The sequence below is a fragment of the Podarcis vaucheri genome (genome assembly GCF_965113315.1).
Source record: "Podarcis vaucheri genome assembly, chromosome: 14".
NCBI classification, from domain to species: Eukaryota; Metazoa; Chordata; class Lepidosauria; order Squamata; family Lacertidae; genus Podarcis; species Podarcis vaucheri.
The window spans coordinates 42,769,954-42,790,857 of NC_138752.1; the positions used below are offsets into that span (position 1 = coordinate 42,769,954).

The window sequence follows — 20,904 nt, forward strand, 5'->3', positions numbered from 1 at the left end:
TCCCACCTCCTGTTCGACAACTGAGGTCCTGTCTTCTCCACTCCACCCACGATTGTATGCAATTTGCCCCCCCCCCCAAAAGTGCTTTTCAGGGCTGTGATCTTGCACAGCGCCCCAAAATACGTATTTTTTTGCGCTGTGCGTGAAAAAGTACTTGTGAGGGGGGAACTGCGGTATGAAGAGATCACAGCAATCAAAATGGCCTCTGTGCTCTTGTGATAAAAAAAATGGGAAGATGGAGCGCCAGATTTGGGCTTCAGGGTGTTCGAGGGCATAGGATACTTGCGTAAATAGGAGTTTTCTTCAGCAGCTGGTGGAATGCCAATGCTGATAGAGATGCTGTTGTTTCAGCGGAGAGGGCATTACACAACACTGGGGCCACTGATGAGAAAGTCCTGCTTCTGTGTTAACCACAAGCAGATAATAATAAGGCTGTGGCAAAACCACCTGGGTTGCATTAGCCAATCATATTGCACCTTAGCAGGCAGTGTAGAGCAGGGGTAGGCAACCTAAGCCTGGGGGCCGGATGCGGCCCAATCGCCTTCTCAATCCAGCCTGCGGACAGTCCGGGAATCAGGGTGTTTTTACATGAGTAGAATGTGTCCTTTTATCTAAAATGCGTCTCTGGGTTATTTGTGGGGCATAGAAATTTGTGCATACCCCCCCCCATAAGTCTGTCCTACATGGTCTAAGGGGCGGTGGACTGGCCCACGGCTGGAAAAGGTTGCTGACCCCTGGAGTAGAGGAAGACTGTTTTTCAGGTACCCTACTCCAGAGTTACTTAAGGCTTTGTATGCAAGTAGCAGAATCTTAAAACTGGGATTGATGGCTAAGAGGCAGCCAGTGTTGATTCCAAATTGATTGCAAATATCCTCTTCTGTGCTTAACTGAATTGTGCTAAAAAGTATCTGCTGTCCTCCAATCCTTCATTGTATTCTTCTGAGCCTAGAAGGCTTAACAATTTGCTCAACATTGGAGGCTGAAATGTGGAACAACCTGGATGGTTCTACAGAACCATTTTTATTAAGCACAGCCTGTCAAAGACCAGCATTGCAGTATCAAACACTGAGGCGTGCCTGGATTTCAGTTCAGTGATCTGGACCAGTGGAAAGATGCATGGCTACTAAGAATTTTATCTGTTTGAACTGGGTTCAATAAGCTTTGGCTGGGATCCAAATTGCCCTCTATGATTGCTGAATATACTTCTGTGCATCTTGGAACGAATGAACACCACTCATGAGGGTGGTAGGACAAATGTGGGTGCGATCTCATTCATGGGAGTGGAGAAAGTAATCATCTTGTGAGGATCAAATATATAGCCCACTTTCAAGGCTATATTGCAAGGAAACACACCAGTGGATTTTGGTGATTGTGTTTCATGCATCATAAAAATGTTGTTAGGTTTCAAACCTCAGAGCCCATTTAAGTGTATATATAAAGTCCTGGATGTGTAGAGAGAGTGAGTTGGCCACAAATATTGAAGCTCCTAAAACAAGAAGGGCGGCCCCACTCATTCCTAAAAGGGTGTTGCTGCCTCTGAAATCTGCCTCAAGTGACCCCGGATGTGTGTTGATAAGAGTTTGTTTGTTCAACACTCTCCTTGATAACTGTACATTGGATAAATGCACACTTCCGCACTGCTATTAACTGTTTGTTTTGGAGAGGGCCCATAACTCAGAGGTAGAACCACATGTGGGCATGTAGAAGGTCCATAGTTTAAAATCTCATTGGCTGGAAAAGCAGGAACTTTCAAATGCATACACACCATATCCTTAACAAACTACATTGCCCAGAATTCTTGGGGGAGGATGTCATTTAAAGGTATAGTGTCCCATCTTCATATATTTATGCACTTCCTCAGTTCCAGGAGTAGCATTGTGGGGTTAAGTTGTCTTTCGGATGAGAGGAAACCCTCAGGACTTAAAGTCGCTTTGGGGACAGATGTAGGGCAGATGAAATGAAGCATTTCTTTGCCAAACACGTAGTTAAACTATAGAATTTGCTCCCACCAGTCACTGCCTTGGATGACTTTAAAAGTGGGTAAGTCGGGGACGCGGGTGGCGCTGTGGGTAAAACCTCAGTGCCTAGGAATTGCTGATCGCATGGTCGGCAGTTCGAATCCCCGCGGCGGGGTGAGCTCCCGTCGTTCGGTCCCAGCTGCTGCCCACCTAGCAGTTCGAAAGCACAATTAAGTGCAAGTAGATAAATAGGTACCGCTTTCTAGTGGGAAGGTAAACGGCGTTCCGTGTGCTGCTCTGGTGCCGGTTCGCCGGAGCAGCTTCGTCACGCTGGCCACGCAACCCGGAAGTGTCTGCGGACAGCGCTGGCTCCCGGCCTCTAGACTGAGATGAGCGCACAACCCTAGAGTCTGTCAGGACTGGCCCGTACGGGCAGGGGTACCTTTACCTTTACCTTTAAGTCATGAAAGCACGCCAGTGCAAGTAGATAAATAGATACTTCTGTGGCGGGGAAGGTAAATGGCATTTCCGTGGGCTCTGGTTTCCGTCACGGTGTCCTGTTGTGCCAGAAGCGGTTTAGTCATGCTGGGCACGTGACCCGGAAAGCTGTCTGTGGACAAACGCCGGCTCCCTCGGCCTGCAAGCAAGATGAGCGCCACAATCCCATAGTCGCCTTTGACTGGACTTAACCGTCCAGGGATCCTTTACCTTTTTTACCTTTACCAATGGCCATTAGTCATTATGGTTACTAAACACGGTGGCTTGTGTATTATTTCCCCAGGGTATCAGTCGCTGGGGGTCTACAATAGGAAAGTGCTGTTGCAGTCATGTTTTGCTTCACGGGCTTCCCATGGGCAACTGGTTAGCCTCTGTGAGAACAGAATGTCAGGCTAGATGTAGATGAGCCTTCCCTATAAGAAAGACAGTCTTACCCATCTAATCTACATTAAAGAGACAAGAAAAAGATTCACACTCTTGTGTTTAAGGCAGTATTTCTGACTTGCCCTTCCAAAAGGAAGACCAGAGTGTTTTGTGCCGCTCACAGAACAATAAAAAATATGAATCTCATGTAAAACAGCGTAACATGCTGTAATCGTGCCACTAAGTTCCATAAAACCCAGCTTTTATGGAGAGTTGTATGCAAATACCTGTCTAAACAAGTACATTATTAAACAAGTAAATTTGCAGGCTGGCATCTCTTGGGAGGGATTGCCACGAACACCCTGTTCTTCTGTGAAGTTTACCTTATGCTGCTGATGGAAGCAGGAACAAGGCCTAATCCGTAGGTTTTCATGGTCTCTGTGTGCTTTCATATGGAAGCTGGCATTTCCTACATTATGGACAGGTTGCATAAGAGCCTTGCAAATAAGCCTGCAAAAGTTAGTTGCCCATAAAAATGTTTACTAGCCAGCCTGTCTTAGCATATCTGTGGCACATCAGTGACCTAGTAGTCCAAAACATCTCCTTCATAGGCTTTTAAGCAGAGGTTGAATGGTCATCTTTTACTTTAGCTGATGCTTTAGCGGAGATTCCTGAATTGCAGGCCATTGGTTGTTGCCTTAAACCTAAATTTATTGTGACATAAATAAATGGGGTATCCTCAGGAGTGTAAAGTATTCTGATCAGTTGACTGGTATCAATGATCACGAGTGTGCGTATGGGTGGTAGAGTAAATTGTGCAGGCGAAAGGCCACACAATAACAGATAATAATAATTTTTATTTATACCCCGCCCTCCCCAGCCAAGGGCGGCTCAGGGCGGCTAACAAGCAATAATAAAAACAAGTTGAATGAATACAACTTAAAAACAAGATTAAAATACAACATTAAAATATTAAAATGCAGCCTCATCACAAGAGAAGAAAGGAAAAAGAAAGGGGGGAGGGAATCAAACTGGCTCTTGTTCAGAGGGCCTTTTCGGTAGTGGCGCCCACCATGTAGAATGTCAAGGAAATAAACAACTATCTGACTTTTAGAAGACATCTGAAGGCAACCCTGTTTAGGGAAGTTTTTAATGTTTGACCGTGTTTTTAATATTCTGTTGGGAGCTGCCCAGAATGGCTGGGGATACCCAGCCAGATGGGTGGGGTCTAAATAATAAATTATTCTTATTCTTGTTCATATGATTGCGACGGTGTGGAGAGGGAGAAGAAGTTGTGCTTCCTGGCCTCACCTTCTTTGTCCGTATATTCGGGGAAGTGTCTATATAAATTAGACCCTGTTGCATGTTCATAGGCTTACTCCATGATTTTCACTTTTCCCCCTGGGGGTGGGGTGGCGGCTGTGAGAGCACATGAGAGCACTGACAGAGCCAGAAGACGCACCCTATCTACTAGGCAATTGCATAGAGGTGCACAGAATATCCCCAAACAGCTACAATCTCATACCCCCCCAACCTCCATGCAAAAACATGGGCAGGGGATAGACTGTTCTCTCTGTTGTGCATTTCTCTGTTAAACCGGCTCTTGGCGCCCGCTCGGTCAGTTCCTGCGTGGAGCTAAACCAACGTGGTGCACCGCTTTAGCTCTTCGCAGGGACTGACTTCCGGGACGCAGCCACAGCTTCCTATTGGCTGCAGGAAGCTCCGGAAGCCAGCGGAGAAAGATCGGCGGGCGTGTGCATGCTCACGTGCACAGGTGATTCAGCCCACCGGCGGAAAAGTATGCTCACCCCTGGTTTAGAGCATCTTCCTCACAATTAGCTATTAGGTAGAAGCAAAGCTACTCCCACCTTCCAGTGCTTTGTCGCATGTGCAAAGCCACTGGGGTATTTGACAACAACAACAACAACAAATTATTTATACCCCACCCTTCCCGGTTCAAAAACCGGACTCAGGGCGGCTAACAACAAATTTAAAACACTTTAAAACACTTAATTATAAAAGCAGCATAAAATGTGGTACCTCGGGTTACATACGCTTCAGGTTACAGACTCCGCTAACCCCGAAATAGTACCTCAGGTTAAGTACTTTGCTTCAGGATGAGAACAGAAATCGTGCTCCGGTGGTGCAGCAGCAGTGGGAGGCCCCATTAGCTAAAGTGTTGCTTTAGGTTAAGAACAGTTTCAGGTTAAGAACAGTTTCAGGTTAAGAACGGACCTCCAGAACGAATTAAGTACTTAACCCAAGGTACCACTGTATAAAAACATGAATAACAATAAAATTCAAAAATCGATTAGATAATCCCCAGGGCTAGCTGGCTGAATTGGTCCTACTTGGGCCAGCGAGGAGGCCAGGGGAGAATTAGCTGTGGGGTCTCAGAGTGGATCTTCATAAAAGGGGAGCAGGAGGGAAGAGAAGGGAAATAAAAGATCAAGCTGAATGAAAGGCCAGGCGGAATAGCTCTGTCTTACAGGCCCGATGGAAGGAGGTTAAATCCTGCAGGGCCCTAGTCTCATGGGACAAGGAAAGCAAAGGAGTGATGCTCTGTTACGGTGAGCCAGTGCATAGGTTCATAGGTTCCTGGAGAGCCCTTTGCAAATGCTTTGCTGCTCGCTGGTCTGCTAGGACTAAGGTTTGGCATTGCATGCTGTAGGAATCCAGGCTCGTGGTTTAGGTCTCTCCAGACTAACCGCAAGCTGAAAAACAGGAAATAGATAGGCATGGCAGCAAAGATGACCTGGGGAGGATCAAAGCAGCTGCAAGCACATTTCTGGAAGCTGGCGCATTTGCGCCAAGCCAAGGCTTGTCTTAGTGTGACATATGGCCCAGGCCTTTCCTTCCGTTGCTAGTGGAATGCTTGCCCCAGGGAGGCCTGCCTGGTGCCTTCCTTATAAACCTTTAGATGGCAGGTGAAAAGGTTCTTCTTCAACCAGGCCTTTGGCTGATTAATTTTATTCAAAATGTGGTTGTGAGAAGGAGGGTTATTGCTTTGTTTTTATTCTGCACTTTGTGTTTTTATATTGTATTTTTATGCCGCGTACCTCCCTGAGATCTGTGGGTGAAGGATGGTATGCAAATTTAATAAATGATAGTAAAAATTATTATTATTAATAATAAGTGCTTCTTTCCAGTGTAGCACCTTTTCAGTGGCAGCCGGTTAAGATATGACTGTTTCATAGGGTACTTGAGCCCGCACAAAATTGCTTGCCCTGTGGTCTTGTTTGTTTTCATGTTGTCATTTTTGACTTTTATGTTTTAATTTTTATTGTTTTTAATGAAACTTGGCATACTACAGGTGAGTATGAATCCTTCTCGTAGCAAAACAGATACAGTGCCCAATATTCAGCCATTCTAGAAAGAAAAGAAAAAAAGATGATTCTGAATGGAGCTTGAGAGTTTATTCATTATGGAAATAATCTCTGGCCTCCAGGCCTGAATTGCATCCTGAAGTTTTGTGGTTAGAGCAGTTAATTTTGCTTCCCTTAGTTTGGAATTTGACTCCCAAGTACTTTGCAAATAATCTGTTTCTTGCCTGTAGACATAAAATAGGTTTCCTGATATTTCTTGGAAAGGTATGTGTTAGATTTTTTTTTTTTTTACATAATGGCGTTTATTGCCGCTAAGCCACTTCCCGAACGGTAGAGCTGGAAGGGAGAGGTATAAATGATGTTTATAAAACAAATAATTTCAAGGATGATTTCCTAGGAAAGTGGTTCTTGTTTCTGGCATAGAAAGGCTCTTTTAAAGTGGATGTGTGTAAGAGACTTAATGAAGGCTTAATCTAATGTTGGTTAATGTATTGCTCCTTTGTAATTGGAAAAAATATATATTCAAATGAAGTAGGTTCTTTTAAATAAATAAATAATAACCAAATAAATAATAACAAACAGGGCTGACTGTTTCGTTGTGTCATTTTTAGGATATGATGATCCGTCAGAGACAAACTTGATACCGCACAGCATTCACTCTGTCAAACACGGGCAAGAAAATCGTCCCAGACCTATTCGCAGGAAAAGAAGTGTTGGTAAGGAATGGGAAAACCAAACCTATATTTTTAAAAAAATATGCCACAAGGCTGGGATGGAAGGACTGGTCCTGAAAAATGAGTCTTTTTTTAAGGGCAGAAAGAAAAATGACCTTATAAACCAGGCATAGGCAAACTCGGCCCTCCAGATGTTTTGAGACTACAATTCCCATCATCCCTGACCACTGGTCCTGTTAGCTAGGGATGATGGGAGTTGTAGTCCCAAAACATCTGGAGGGCCGAGTTTGCCCGTGCCTGTTATAAACCCAAGGAGGACACCCCCCCATACACTTTTTAATTATTATTTTCTGCTCTTTTGCACAAGTCAGTCAACTTCTAGTGGGGTAGCTCATCCAGAAAATTATTTCTTTTGCTGCAGGATGCTCATGTGGAAATGTGAGTTTGGAAATGCAGTGCAGTGTCTGTTCCTTTCAGTTGTTTTCAGGTGAGGCGCCGGCCACAGACTGGTGCAACCCTGAGATCACGTTGGGAAGAGTTAATTAAATAATGGAAAGCCTAAGGGCTAAGCTAATACCCAACGCAGCCTTCAACTTAACAAAATGTATCATACACAGCCTTTAACTTAACAAAATGTATCATACAAACTGCAGAGCTGGGAGGAAGTCGCTGCAATTTATTTTAAAATATTACATCAATCTTCACCCTAATAAACAGTGCTCTTCATAGTAATGTTCTGGCAGAAGCAAGGGTGTTGGAATTAAATGGGTACTAATTGACCTTAAACAGCAGTGTTTTATGAACGTGCATTGTTACGACCTGCTTGCTCTGAAGATACCCTCTGCCAGATCAAATATAATATCTGAACTATCAGAACAGAAGGCTGCTTTTAAAACAGAGCAGAATTGCTGTCGTCTGGAGCCTGTTTTGCTATCAGGTAGACCTAGATTGCTACCTAGGACTGCCCACTGAAAGCTGCACTGCTTTTGCTTTTTATTTTTGCATTTATTGTTCCTTAGTCATTGTGGACTGTGTGCTGCTTGCTTATTTATTTATTTGAAATACCCCCCCCAAAGCCAAAACGCAGAGCTTCATCTCAGCTAGGCTGGTGTGTTATTTCAGGTGTGATCAGAAGGCAGAAATACGGTGACAATCATTTATATCTCACACAGGACAAGAAGAATAGACTCCCTACAGTCCCATGGTGGACTTTGGAGAGATCTCCTTGGTTAGAGGATATTCTTGCATGCTATCTGTACAGTGTGCCAGTATATCCTTTCGTTCATGATGTCCTGAATGCCCTTATGGGTGAATAATGCAAAGACATCCCAATATGCTTGCAACGGTTCTTGTTTATTATATATTGCAAGAGCAGAGAGAGGGTTTTCCCCTAGCATTGCCACACGCAGCCCGGGGGTCCGACACACAGCTAGCAGGCTTGTTTCAAAGCAGAGGCCATCGCTTATCTGGGTACACCATTATTTCCCCCTCTGCAGAGGAAGCCATTCCTGCCGTCTGCAAAACGCGAACCGTTATATACGAGATACCTCGGAGTCAGATTGACCCGACGTCTGCTAACTTTCTGATATGGCCGCCGTGCGTGGAGGTGAAGCGTTGCACGGGCTGTTGCAACACCAGCAGTGTGAAATGCCAGCCGTCACGGATACACCACAGAAGCGTCAAGGTGAGGAGAAATGGAACACAGGTGCAGCGGGGTGGGAGGTGGGTGTTTTGAGGGAAGAGGTGGTTCAGCATTTTGTTCGGATCCTGTCGTTTTCATTTTTCTCGCCTTGTTTCTGTTTTGATTTTGGTTATGTATTCTGTGATTTTATCCCGTGAACCCGCCCCCCCCCCCGAGACCTGCCTGTATAGGGCAGTATACAAATTGAATAATATTTTTTAAAAATCATCATCATTATCCCTCAGTGTGAATTCCTATTGGCTCTCACTTGGTTACACCTTTGCTCAGCCTTTCTTATCCTGGGTACAGTTGTACCTTGGTTCTTGAACGTACAGTGGTACCTCGGGTTAAGTACTTAATTTGTTCCGGAGGTCCGTATTAACCTGAAACTGTTCTTAACCTGAAGCACCATTTTAGCTTATAACAACAACAACAACAACAACAACAACAACAACAACAACTTATTATTTATACCCTGCCCATCTGGCTGGGCTTCCCCAGCCACTCTGGGCGGCTTCCAAAAGAATATTAAAATACTGTAATACATCAAACATTAAAAGCTTCCCTAAACAGGGCTGCCTTCAGATGTCTTCTAAAAGTCTGGTAGTTGTTGTTCTCTTTGACATCTGGTGGGAGGGCATTCCACAGGGAGGGTGCCACTACCGAGAAGGCCCTCTGCCTGGTTCCCTGTAACTTGGCTTCTCGCAGTGAGGGAACTGCCAGAAGACCCTCGGTGTTGGACCTCAGTGTCCGGGTAGAACAATGGGGGTGGAGATGCTCCTTCAGGTATACTGGAGGCCTCCCGCTTATGGGGCCTCCCGCTGCCGCCGCGCCACTAGAGCACAATTTCTGTTCTCATCCTGAAGCAAAGTTCTTTTTTTTTTTTTTATAAAATTTTTATTAGTTTTACAAAAGTTTTTATAACAAACAAACATAAAAGAAAAACAGACAAACAAAGAAATATAATTTCAAAATATCCTTTCATAAACTTCTTTCCTCGGACTTCCCCATACCTCCCCTTTCTGCATCCTCATGTCCAAATTTTATAGCAACTTATAAATATTTTTTCCCATCCTGGTTCCTCATAGTCCTTTCTTGATCTATTCTTATATTACTGCAACCCTTTCTTTCTGTAAAATCTCGACAATCTAAACTTCATCAAGTTTATAATAGTTCTTAAGATAGATCTTAAATTTCTTCCAGTCTTCTTCCGCAGCCTCCTTTCCCTGGTCACGAATTCTGCTCGTCATTTCCGCCAATGTCATGTAGTCAATCACTTTCATCTGCCATTCCTCCAAGGTGGGTAGATCTTGTGTCTTCCAATACTTTGCAATCAGTATTCTTGCTGCTGTTGTTGCATACATAAAAAAAGTTCTATCCTTTTTTGGCACCAATTGGCCGACAATGCCCAGGAGAAAGGCCTCTGGTTTCTTAAGGAAGGTATATTTAAATACCTTTTTCATTTCATTATATATCATCTCCCAGAAAGCCTTAATCTTCGGGCATGTCCACCAAAGGTGATAAAAGGTACCTTCAGTTTCCTTACATTTCCAACATTTGTTGTCAGGCAAATGGTAAATTTTTGCTAGCTTAACTGGGGTCATGTACCACCTATAGACCATTTTCATCACATTTTCCTTTAAGGCACTACATGCCGTAAATTTAATACCGGTGTTCCACAACCTTTCCCAGTCAGCAGACATAATATTATGACCAATGTCCTGTGCCCACTTAATCATAGCTGATTTAACTGTTTCATCTTGTGTATTCCATTTCAACAGCAAGTTATACATTCTTGACAAATTCTTAGTATTGGGTTCTAACAATTCTGTCTCAAGTTTTGATTTTTCCACCTGGAAGCCAATTTTCCTGTCTTGTTTGAAAACCTCCATTATTTGATAATAGTGGAGCCAATCTTGTACTTTGGGTTTTAGTTTTTCATGGCTCTTTAATTTCAGTTTCTCTCCATCCTGTTCTAAGATCTCACAATACTTTGGCCATCCGACCTCCATATTAACTTTCTTGTGGGCCTTAGCCTCTAAGGGTGACAACCATCTAGGGGTTTTGTTTTCCAACAGATCTTTATATCTCATCCAAACATTAAACAATGCTTTCCTTACAATATGATTTTTAAAGGCACTATGCACTTTGATTTTGTCATACCATAGATATGCATGCCATCCAAATGCATTATTGAAACCTTCTAGGTCCAAGATATCTGTATTCTCGAGGAGCATCCACTCTTTCAGCCAGCAGAATGCTGCTGCTTCATAATACAATTTTAAGTCCGGCAGGGCAAATCCCCCTCTTTCTTTTGCATCTGTTAATATTTTATATTTTATTCTGGGCTTTTTGCCCTGCCAGACAAATTTCGCAATGTCTTTCTGCCACCTCTTGAAACAGTCCATCTTGTCAATAATCTGCAAAGTTTGAAATAAAAATAACATTCTAGGCAATACATTCATCTTAATCACTGCAATTCGGCCTAACATTGACAATCTCAAATTTGACCATATTTCTAGATCTTTTTTAATTTCTGACCAACATTTTTCATAATTGTCCTTATACAAATTCAAGTTTTTAGATGTTAAATTAACCCCTAGGTATTTCACCTTCTTAACCACCGTCAGACCTGTCTCTTCTTGAAACTTATTCTTTTCCATATCTGTTAGGTTTTTCCCTAAGACTTTAGTTTTTTGTTTATTCAATTTAAATCCAGCTACCTGTCCAAATTGTTGGATTATTTCCAACACTCTTTTTGTACTAGTGTTTGGCTCCTGCAAGGTCAATACAAGGTCATCTGCGAATGCTCTTAACTTATAGTGTTTGGTTCCGACCATTACACCTTTGACTTGCTGGTCATCTCTAATCATGTTCAGCAACACCTCCAGGACCGAAATAAAAAGCAATGGGGAAATTGGGCACCCCTGTCGTGTTCCTTTTTCTATCTTAAGTTCCTCAGTTATTACATTGTTTACAATCAGCTTAGCTTTTTGTTCGGAATATATTGCACCCATACCATTCTCAAATCCTTGTCCTACCCCCATCCCATGAAGATTCTTTTTCATAAAACTCCACGAAATATTGTCAAAGGCTTTCTCCGCATCCACAAATATCAAAACTGCTTTAGTATTTATGTTCACCTCTAACTTTTCCAAAATATCTATTATGTTCCTAACATTGTCTGAGAGGTGTCTTTTTGGGAGAAAGCCTGCTTGGTCTCTGTGAATCTTCTCCATCAATACTCTTTTAAATCTTTTTGCTAAAATGTCTGCAAAGATTTTGTAATCCACATTCAATAACGAAATTGGGCGGTAGTTCTTCAGTTGAGTCTTTTCAGTCTCTGTCTTTGGTATGAGTGAAATGTATGCTTCTTTCCACGATTCGGGTGCCTTTTTTCCCTCTAGGATCTCGTTACACACCTCCTTTAACGGTTGTATCAACCATTCCTTTAAAGATTTGTAATATCTGGAAGTCAGTCCGTCTGGCCCTGGAGATTTGCCCAATTGCATGTCCTGAATGGCCCCCTCTATCTCTTGTTCTGTTATTCTCTGGTTTAGATCCACCTTGCTATGATGAGAGATCTTTTGTAATCCATATTTATTAAGGAATTTATCTATGTCCTCTTCATTTTGTAATCCTTGGGAATAAAGTTTTTTAAAATAACTCACAAAACAATTTCTTATCTCGTTGGGTTTAGATATATTTTTTCCATCCACTTCTAGGCTTGTGACTGTATTTAATTTCTGTCTTTTCTTAAGTTGCCATGCCAGAAGTTTACCACATTTGTCTGCCGACTCAAATGTCTTTTGCTTCATTTGCTTTATTTTCCATTCTATCTCTTGGTTCATCAATTCCATATATTGCGTTTGATACAATTTAATCTCTCTCAAAATCTCCTGGGACTTTGGTTTTGATCTTAATTTTTTCTCTCCTTCTTTTATCTTTTCCAAAATTTTTTCCTTTTTCTCAATCTGTTTTCTCTTCTTTATTGAATTTTGTTGAATCAAAAATCCTCGCATCACAGCTTTGCTTGCGTCCCAGATCACTCTTTTCTCCACATCGCCCTTTAGATTAATTTCAAAATAGTCCTTTAGAGTTTTTTGGGCCTTCATGTGGATCTCTCTATCTCGAAACAGGGTGTCATTCATTCTCCATCTAAACTGACCAGTTGTTGTAAATTTCATTTCCATCTTCACGGCGTTATGGTCGGAACAGGTTTTTGGGCAGATTTCTACCTTCTTAATCTTCGGAGCCATTCCACTAGTAACCCATATTTGGTCAATTCTGGTCCAGGTCATCTTTGCATGGGAGAAAAAGGTTCCCTCTCTTTCAAGAGGGTTCCTTGTTCTCCAAATGTCTATTAAGTCCATATTGTCAGTCATTTCGAAAAAAGTCTTGGGGAGTCTCCCTTCTTTAGTAAGTGTCAATCTTTGTGTCTTATCCATATTTGTAGAAACTACACCATTCATATCTCCCATGATTATCATATTGTATTCCAAATAATCCGTCAAAGTTTCATGAAGTTTTTTGAAGAATTCTGCTTTCTGGGTTAGCGGAGTCTGTAACCTGAAGCGTATGGAACCCGAGGTACCACTGTAATCCGTTCCGGAAGTCCGTTCAACTTCTGAAAATGTTGGAAAACCAAGGCATGGCTTCCAATTGGCTGCAGTAGCTTTCTGCACTCAATGGGAAGCCGTGTTGGACGTTCAGCTTCCAAAAAACATTTGCAAACTGAAGCACTCACTTCTGGGTTTGCGGTGTTCGGGAGCCAAGATGTTTGAGTACCAAGGCATTCGAGAACCAAGGTGCTACTGTACTTGCAGCTGATTTCAGACTGCAAGTCTCATCACCCTTTGTTGGTATGGCCAGTAGTGGTACTAAATGACTGGATGACACCTAAATTGGGGGAAGCTTCCATTTAGTTAAACTTTATTTTTCTTCCTGGAAGTGCACTGCAAGCAGTGCTGATGGTAAACACTTTAAAGAATAGCTAACGGAATTAGCTGTTGTGGTGATAAATGAGGGCTCTTGCACACTTCCACTAGAGATTTGCTCCGATTCAGTGTTAAAAGAGTGGGATTTCCAGGGTAAAGTGCTGGAGCAAATGGAAAACCACTTAGAAACATGCCTAGAAAGTACGGAACGAGCAGAAAACCACTCGAGCCCATGCTTCCTAAGTGGGGGACAAACAAAGTGTGGACGAGCTCTGAGTGTAGTGACTTTCGGTGTGCAATGCTTTTGTTTCTCCCCCATTATAAGCAAGAGCAAACTGGCCCATTTAGCTGTTTACAACCTATGGTGCTGCTTTATGCTGAGGGCTCATCCACATTTGAGTTGGGATAGCTCAGTCAGTAGAGCATCAGAATCTTAATCTGGATGGCCCTTGTGGTCCCTTCCAACAATTTGGTTTGTCCTGCCATTTCCCCCCAGGAAAATACACTGCTTACCGCTGAATCGGAGTAAACATCAATTGGTTTTTCTGTCTGATGGACATTGGTTCCAATACAGTGGGTTTTCCTAGAGAAAGCAGTGGGAGAAACAAAAAAACCTTTCGGACCCAGTTTTCTAGACACAGGACAAGTGTCAGTGTAAACAAGCCCTTAGTCATCAGGCCCTTTGCCTTTCTGGCTTAGTGGTTCTCCAGGTTTTCAAACAAGGCTCTCCAAGCTCTTCCTGAGGACATTTTGCATTTAAACATTGTGTTCCACCCGAAGTTACTACCTTTTAGAGAAACCCTGAAAATTAAAACATCCATGCTCACACTGCGAGTGTGGCCTGGAACACACTAAACAATCCTTCGCCTTTTTGCAAGGAAGTATGTAAAGAATGAAGTGGCACAGATTAGGGGTGGTGTTTTGTTTAAAAAATAAAATATTTTTTTCTTTTGTTTCATCCCCCTCTGGGGTCAGTTATGACCCCAAATGTGTAGGAATGCTAAATAGCATTAACAAGCAAACAGGCCTGATTATGCCTTTCCCACAAACTCCCACAGCCTTGTTCTTGATTTTAAATGATAAAATGACTCAGGGGACATTTTGAATGTAAAAATCCTTGTACAGTCATGTTTCCTTAATTAAATATTATGTAGGCTAAATTGGGCTTTTATTTGTGGAAATACAGTGCTTTTGATCTGCTGGTGGGAGGGAAATGTGTTTCATATATTCTCATCTCCTGGGATTTGAGATTCCTTATGGCTTGATTCCACATTTACTCATTAGGCGAAATCCATTTTTTCTGCTTGCCACAATCTATCAAACAGACATTTTGGAAAAGGAGTGGTATTTGTTTGTTAGGTTGGGCTTGGTCCCCCTGTTAACTGTATGCTGGTTCAAATCAGCAGCACCCATTTGCCAATGCATCTGCAACACACACACACACACACACACACACACACACACACCTTCCAACTTCACAATTCTATGATTCCATGAAAAGTAAAATACATAAACAACAAATTCAGGAGACTCCTCCCAAGACCTGGGCAAATAGATAAAAGCTATGAAAAGAAAGTATTCATTCAAATATATTTTGAATACCGGTGTTGTTTTGTATGAAAGAGAATAGGAAGAGGTTTGTATCAACTTTATTAATCTAATCTGCACATTTTAAGTATCAGCACATGTATAGTTAGTGCACCTCATTGGGTCAGCAACAAGTCTAGGCTCTTTGGGTTTATGAATGAGGAAAACTGGTCATTGATGGGAGCTATTATGTATATGTTTTGTGCAGACGTATAGCTGAAGAAATGAATAATGCGAAATAGATAAGTCCCGGTAATCTGTATTATATATCAGAGAAGCAAATTTCGTACAGTAGTAAGTTCCTGTGAAAGAGCTTTATCAGTGGGGAAGGAAGTTTTTTAACACGGAAAGCTCCTGTAAAAATATCAAGATAAAATTTCGTTGGAGCAAATGTTATTGTAGTAATTGATAAGATATTGCCTGCCTGGGTTGTTTGTCTTTTTTTTGCTGTGCAAATAGGTAGGCTTTTCAGCTGGCACTGATAACTCCTTTATTTAAAATGGGTGCCAAGATTTCAATATGATAGAATGCACCTCCGCACAATAATGTTCCCTGTACATAGAAAGCCATTATGTCAGGAAGGAGACCGGGTTGATGTGTTTTCTCGTTAGAAGTGTGGACTGCCTTATACAGAGTCACACCACTGGTCCATCTACAGGAGCATCTGAACCTCTGGCTAGCAGCAGCAGCAGCTGTCCATGGTCCTGGGCACTTGCTCCCCGAGATCATTTGTTTTTAGCTGGAGACATCTGTAATTGAACTTCCCTGGTTAATAGCTCATCAAATATAGCTATCTCACCTGCCCACACATACTTGGCTTTCCTTTCGTAATAGCCTGGAGATTGCTATCATCTGATTACTTTCTTTTATCTTCTGCTTGCTTTATTACATTTGTATAAGTTCTTTGGGCGATTTCCATTAAAAGAAACCCCCACCCAAATACAATTTGCGATAAAAACACCAAAACAAAGCAAATCAATCTATTAAAACCATAACATTAATATGTATTTTAATTAATTGATTGTGATTATATGAAAACTGTGTTACTTTTACTGTTCTTAGCCGCTCTGAGCCCGTCTTTGGCTGGGGAGGGCAGGATATAAATAAAATATTATTATTATTATAATTGAAATTCCAGATGAAGCAAGCAATCAGTTAAACATTCAAAAGTAACAATCCAAATTTGTTGTTATTCATTCGTCATATAAATACTTCAGTGGTCCTCTTAATAATCCTGTCCTAAATCTTCATTTCACTCTGAAAGTCTAAGGTGAAAAGATAGGTATTTACTCGTCTCTGCTGAAGAGGCCATATGCATCTCCTGCAGGACAAAATTCCATAGGCTGGGGGGAGACCCTATCCTGTCCTGTCCTATAACTTGTGTTGATAAGCAGCACTGGCAGTTAAGTAAGTGGAAGAACCTATAGAAGGGCTTCTGGAGAAGATTCAAAATACCTGGGCAGGTGTGTCTGGGAGAAAGCAACGCTACTTTGCAACTAAGGTAGCGCAGCACCACATTGATCCAAATGCATCTTCCAACTCAGCAATTCTGCGATTCTCTCTCGCCCACTTGTGTTAATCTTAAATTGAAAACAATTCACTTTGGGAAAGGGCGCAGTGCAGTTTTGATACTCAGATGTTGTTGCCGCACGCAACCTTCATCAGGCTTCCCGGAACCAATTCTATTTTCAAGTGAGTCCTTAAATACATATATATAGCTCCTCAATACGCTTGGCAAACATTAATTTTAAAAGCAAAGGAGGATCGGAGACAAATCTAATTAACCTGCAGCCTCAAGAACAAACACAGCTGTTTAGCAAACATGAGCTGCCTGCTGCTACTGCAGTATTTATGGTGGATGGAGATTGCATTGCTCCTTTTGATGATGATTGGGGTCCTCAAAGGTAACTCTGCACTGCAGATAAGCCTGGAAGCGGTTTTGACTTGCCAGAGTTGACTGGTTAGCTCTGAGCATCATTTAGCTTGGGCCTCCTTGAGGCATTTGGGGGCAGTTGCTCAGGGTGGGGGAGGCCGGAGGTGCTTGCTGAAGTTGCAGTGTGCCATGAAAATGTTTAGAGCAGGGGGCGCCAGCTAGGAGTCAGCGGGTGCCATGATGCTTGGGAAAGTTTCTTTCTTTTCTTAAAAAGTAAGTCTCTAGCTGTCCTAGAAAGAAAGTTATGGGGTGAATTGTGCCGGTGCCTTCAAAGCAATTTCTGTGAAAGGAGAGTGTATTGCAGCCACCTTGTATATTTTTCCAGGTACTGAGGAATGCTCCCTGTTGCTATTAGACAGCATCCATCCATATCTCTCTCTCTCTCTCTCTCTCTCTCTCTCTCTCTCTCTCTGTGTGTGTGTGTGTGTAAGCTAAACAAGCTGTAGCTTAGGGCCCCACTCTCTTGGGGGCTGCAAAAACATTTAAAGAAAAAAAACTGGATGTACATTTCCAAAATGTAAGATAAAACCTACATACAACAACAGTATTTTGTGTTGTGTTGGCTCCTATAATGTAATTAGATCCATAAATTACCACATAGCATATATTCAACACAAAAAACAGTGACAATTTGTTGTTGACAAAGGACAGCTGGACATATAAAGGGCCCCATTACCTTCAGTAGCTTACGGCCTCATCAAACCTAAATCCGGCCCTGGTGTGTGTGTGTGTAGTCAATAAAGTGTGGTCTCTATGATCAGGACCAGCAGACCAAAGCTCACTTCCCATGGTAAGGTTTGTGTTCTGCCACACCCATCAATTATTTTGCAGCTAATTTTTGACTGGCACCCGCAGCACGCTCTCAAAAATTGAAGTGTGCCCATTGGGCCAAAAAGGTTGGTGACCCCTGGGCTTGAGAACGGAAACGCAGGCATTCAGAACCAGATCACTCGAGTGCTATAGCCAAGAATTTCCTGGGTCCTGGGAAATCATGTGGTTCTGGGAAGCAATAGCAGCTTTGCTTCGAAGCATCTTCCCGGTTAGTCATAGGTGAGCATTTGTTACCTGACGCATGGGTCAGCATTAATACACAACTTGCTCTGGCTCATGATGGCAGAGCATGAATTTCCCCAACAGTAGAAAAAGGGAAACATGCAAAAAGCTGGTCCTAAAAGGTCTACATTGGCTCTTTGTATGTTTCCGAGCACAATTCAAAGTGCTGGTGCTGTCCTTTAAAACCCTAAATGGCTTCAGCCCTTTGTACCTGAAGGAGTGTCTGGAACCCACATCGTTCAGTCCGGACACTGATGTCCAGCTCTGGAAACACACCTTGGTAAAACCCTTTCAAAAACCATCAGCACTTACTAGACTTCCTCCAAACTCCAACCCTCCACAGACCTCAAAGGTTGGTGCAAAGGCTTGTGGGATTGCAATGGAAAAGGCTCATGGGATTGCTTGAAGCTGTTTTCACACTGTTTGCGGGCCATTTCAGGGTTTATTTTGTGGCAGTGCGCATGTGCGTGGTCGCCCATGACTCGAACACACACACACGGGGAGTTGCCTGTAAAATATTTTAAAGCCCCCTTTTGTTTGTACAGTTCTTTGGATTTGAATCATCGCTGCTCTTGAGAAACTGGATAATTCTTATCTGCTGGTGTTAGCCGCTTAGATTAACAAGTGACATCACGTTGTGACCCATGCCCACTGTTTTTTAAATGTTGTGCTCCAGAGGTCTTGAGAAAATCCTCCCCCTTCAAAACGTTAATTAAAAACGAGGAGTCGCTTCGGAGCAGTGTGTTCTTTGTAGAGGAGGGCTGCCTGACCCCCACCACACCACACCAGTAGTCTCCAAACAAGAAAATCCATATTTATTTCCTCCTGCGTCAGATGTACTCTCTTTCTCTCTTTGATATAATTAATTGTTTCTCAAGCTCTTGGGAATTCCCATGTTGCGGAGATGAATGGCTTGAGTGTATCATAATCCAGAAGATCCTCTTTGGGGGTCACACGGAAGGTGGCGAGGGCTGGAGGATGGGATCTGTTTTGCTTATTCCCAGAACGGAGTTGAGAGGCTCCCTTGTTCTGCTTCCATGATGTCAAGCTTATGTAAAAGGCCCCCTTTTGGGGTTGACACTGAAAAAGACCTCCATTTCTCACCCGTGCTTTATTGACAAGATGGTGAGATCATCGCGCCTTCCCTAATAAGCCCCCTCTGACTGCAAGTTTATCCAGTTAGTGGAGAGGTCACTGTGTAGGATGCAAGGACAGCAGAGGCCAGGAGACTGACGAGAGAATCGGGAAGTCAAATGCACTGCCTGTCTTGAGCCAGGGACATGGTGCCAGGGTGCTAGCCTCTCCTCCCTAGGCTGGTTGCTGGAGAATGCTGCCAAATGAGCAGGATCAACTGCCCTAGAAAGCTGGATTGTATTGCTCCAGTATCATAATATTCATCTCAGGTGGTACATGCATGGTGGATGGGCCAGGTCATGCAGCTGGAACTTATGGAGGGGGAAGAATAGTTCTTTGCATTCCTTATTTAATGCCCCATTTGTGAATGCTTTAAAATTATTATTATTATTATTATTGTTATTGCTGTCATGGTGGCTCCATGTTGATGTCACACCGTTCCGCTGGTGGTGATGTTCTGATTGGCCTTTTCTGTGTAGCAGTCAAAATCGCAGCTGTCCATTCCATACCTTGCTCTGTTCCAGTCCTTTCCCAATGTTAGCATCCAACAAAATTATTTTTTTAGGAGCAACTGTACCCTGCTTTTCACAAGACACCCACTGCCTACAGGCTTACAGTCTTCAGAAGAAGAAAAAGGAAAGCATGGCATGCAAGGGAAGAGGGACAGGGAGGGAAGAGGAAGATGAAAATCAAGCTCAGGCGCTGCTTTCTAAACAGTTGCTTCTATAAAAACCAGCTGGCACACATTCAGGGGCAGATGGGGCCTGATGGAGCTGGGCTCCCAGCAAAGCTGGTAAAATGAGCCCTGCTTCCTGTCTCTCCCACTGAGGCAGTCTGATGCTCTCACAGCACAGCCGATAGAGTGAGTGGTAATTAGACATTTCTTTTTTAATCAACTATTCTTAAGGTTCATCACACCACATCAGGAAGCACAATTAGCTTTAGCCAAATCGTATCTTGATTTCCTGGTTCCTTATATAGTCTGCCTGGTTGACTGCCTGTTCTGGAGTGTTACCTTTTCTGGAGTATTAATCTGGTTTCATGCCGTTGCATTTTTAAAAAAGAAATATTTTAAAGGATTTTAGCCTAATCCTAAAAAGTCAGTCATGTTGATTCCCACCTTGACTTCCCATATTTCAGAATAATTCCAGTGTCATGGAATTCTACTCAACATTGATCCAGAGGAGAACTCCAGTGTATAGTTAGCAGAATAAAAACTTAAACACGTTGCAGGATTCCCCCAAAATGGACCAGAGGCAATTGTGTTTCATCCAGCAGAGCCTTACTGCTACTGAAGGCAAATGGTCACAAATCCCATACAGTCAGGATTGGCACTGTCCATAAGAAATCCAGTTGCAGCAGACTTAACTTAAACTTACAATAAGTAAGTTTGAGCATGTCTCTGAAGAAAAAAAAAGAAAAAGATTTGGTTACACACCAGCAACATTCAGTTTGCTTCCTGGACTTCTGCCACACCAAAGAATCGCCAAACTGAAACATCTAAATCATGTACTATCAATCTGCACCTTTATTCACACATTCCAGCAATCTTCCCCTTCCCTCCCGTATTCGTACGGAGTCCAGTAGCCTTTAAATGTTAACTTCTACTGAATTAAGTGCATGGTGTAGCCGTTGCTGTGCCTTGTGTGAAGTGCAGTAGTATTGAACCCATCTTGGCATTAGTCTGCTGGTGACTAAACAAATGAATGCCTTCCATTTACCAAATTGCCCTTTTGTAATTTGATCTCCACATATCTTCT

General features: G+C 42.6%; 1 protein-coding gene across 2 annotated transcripts in view; it reads left to right on the forward strand.

Annotated features, from left to right (window-relative positions):
- Positions 1-20,904, forward strand: part of PDGFA (platelet derived growth factor subunit A) — a 67,432-nt gene that overhangs the window by 33,375 nt on the left and 13,153 nt on the right. For both annotated transcript variants that reach the window (XM_082199937.1, XM_082199938.1), the window contains exons 3-4: positions 6,757-6,861; positions 8,316-8,503. In XM_082199937.1, the coding sequence (XP_082056063.1) occupies positions 6,757-6,861; positions 8,316-8,503 (293 nt within the window). The remainder of the gene's footprint in view (positions 1-6,756; positions 6,862-8,315; positions 8,504-20,904) is intronic.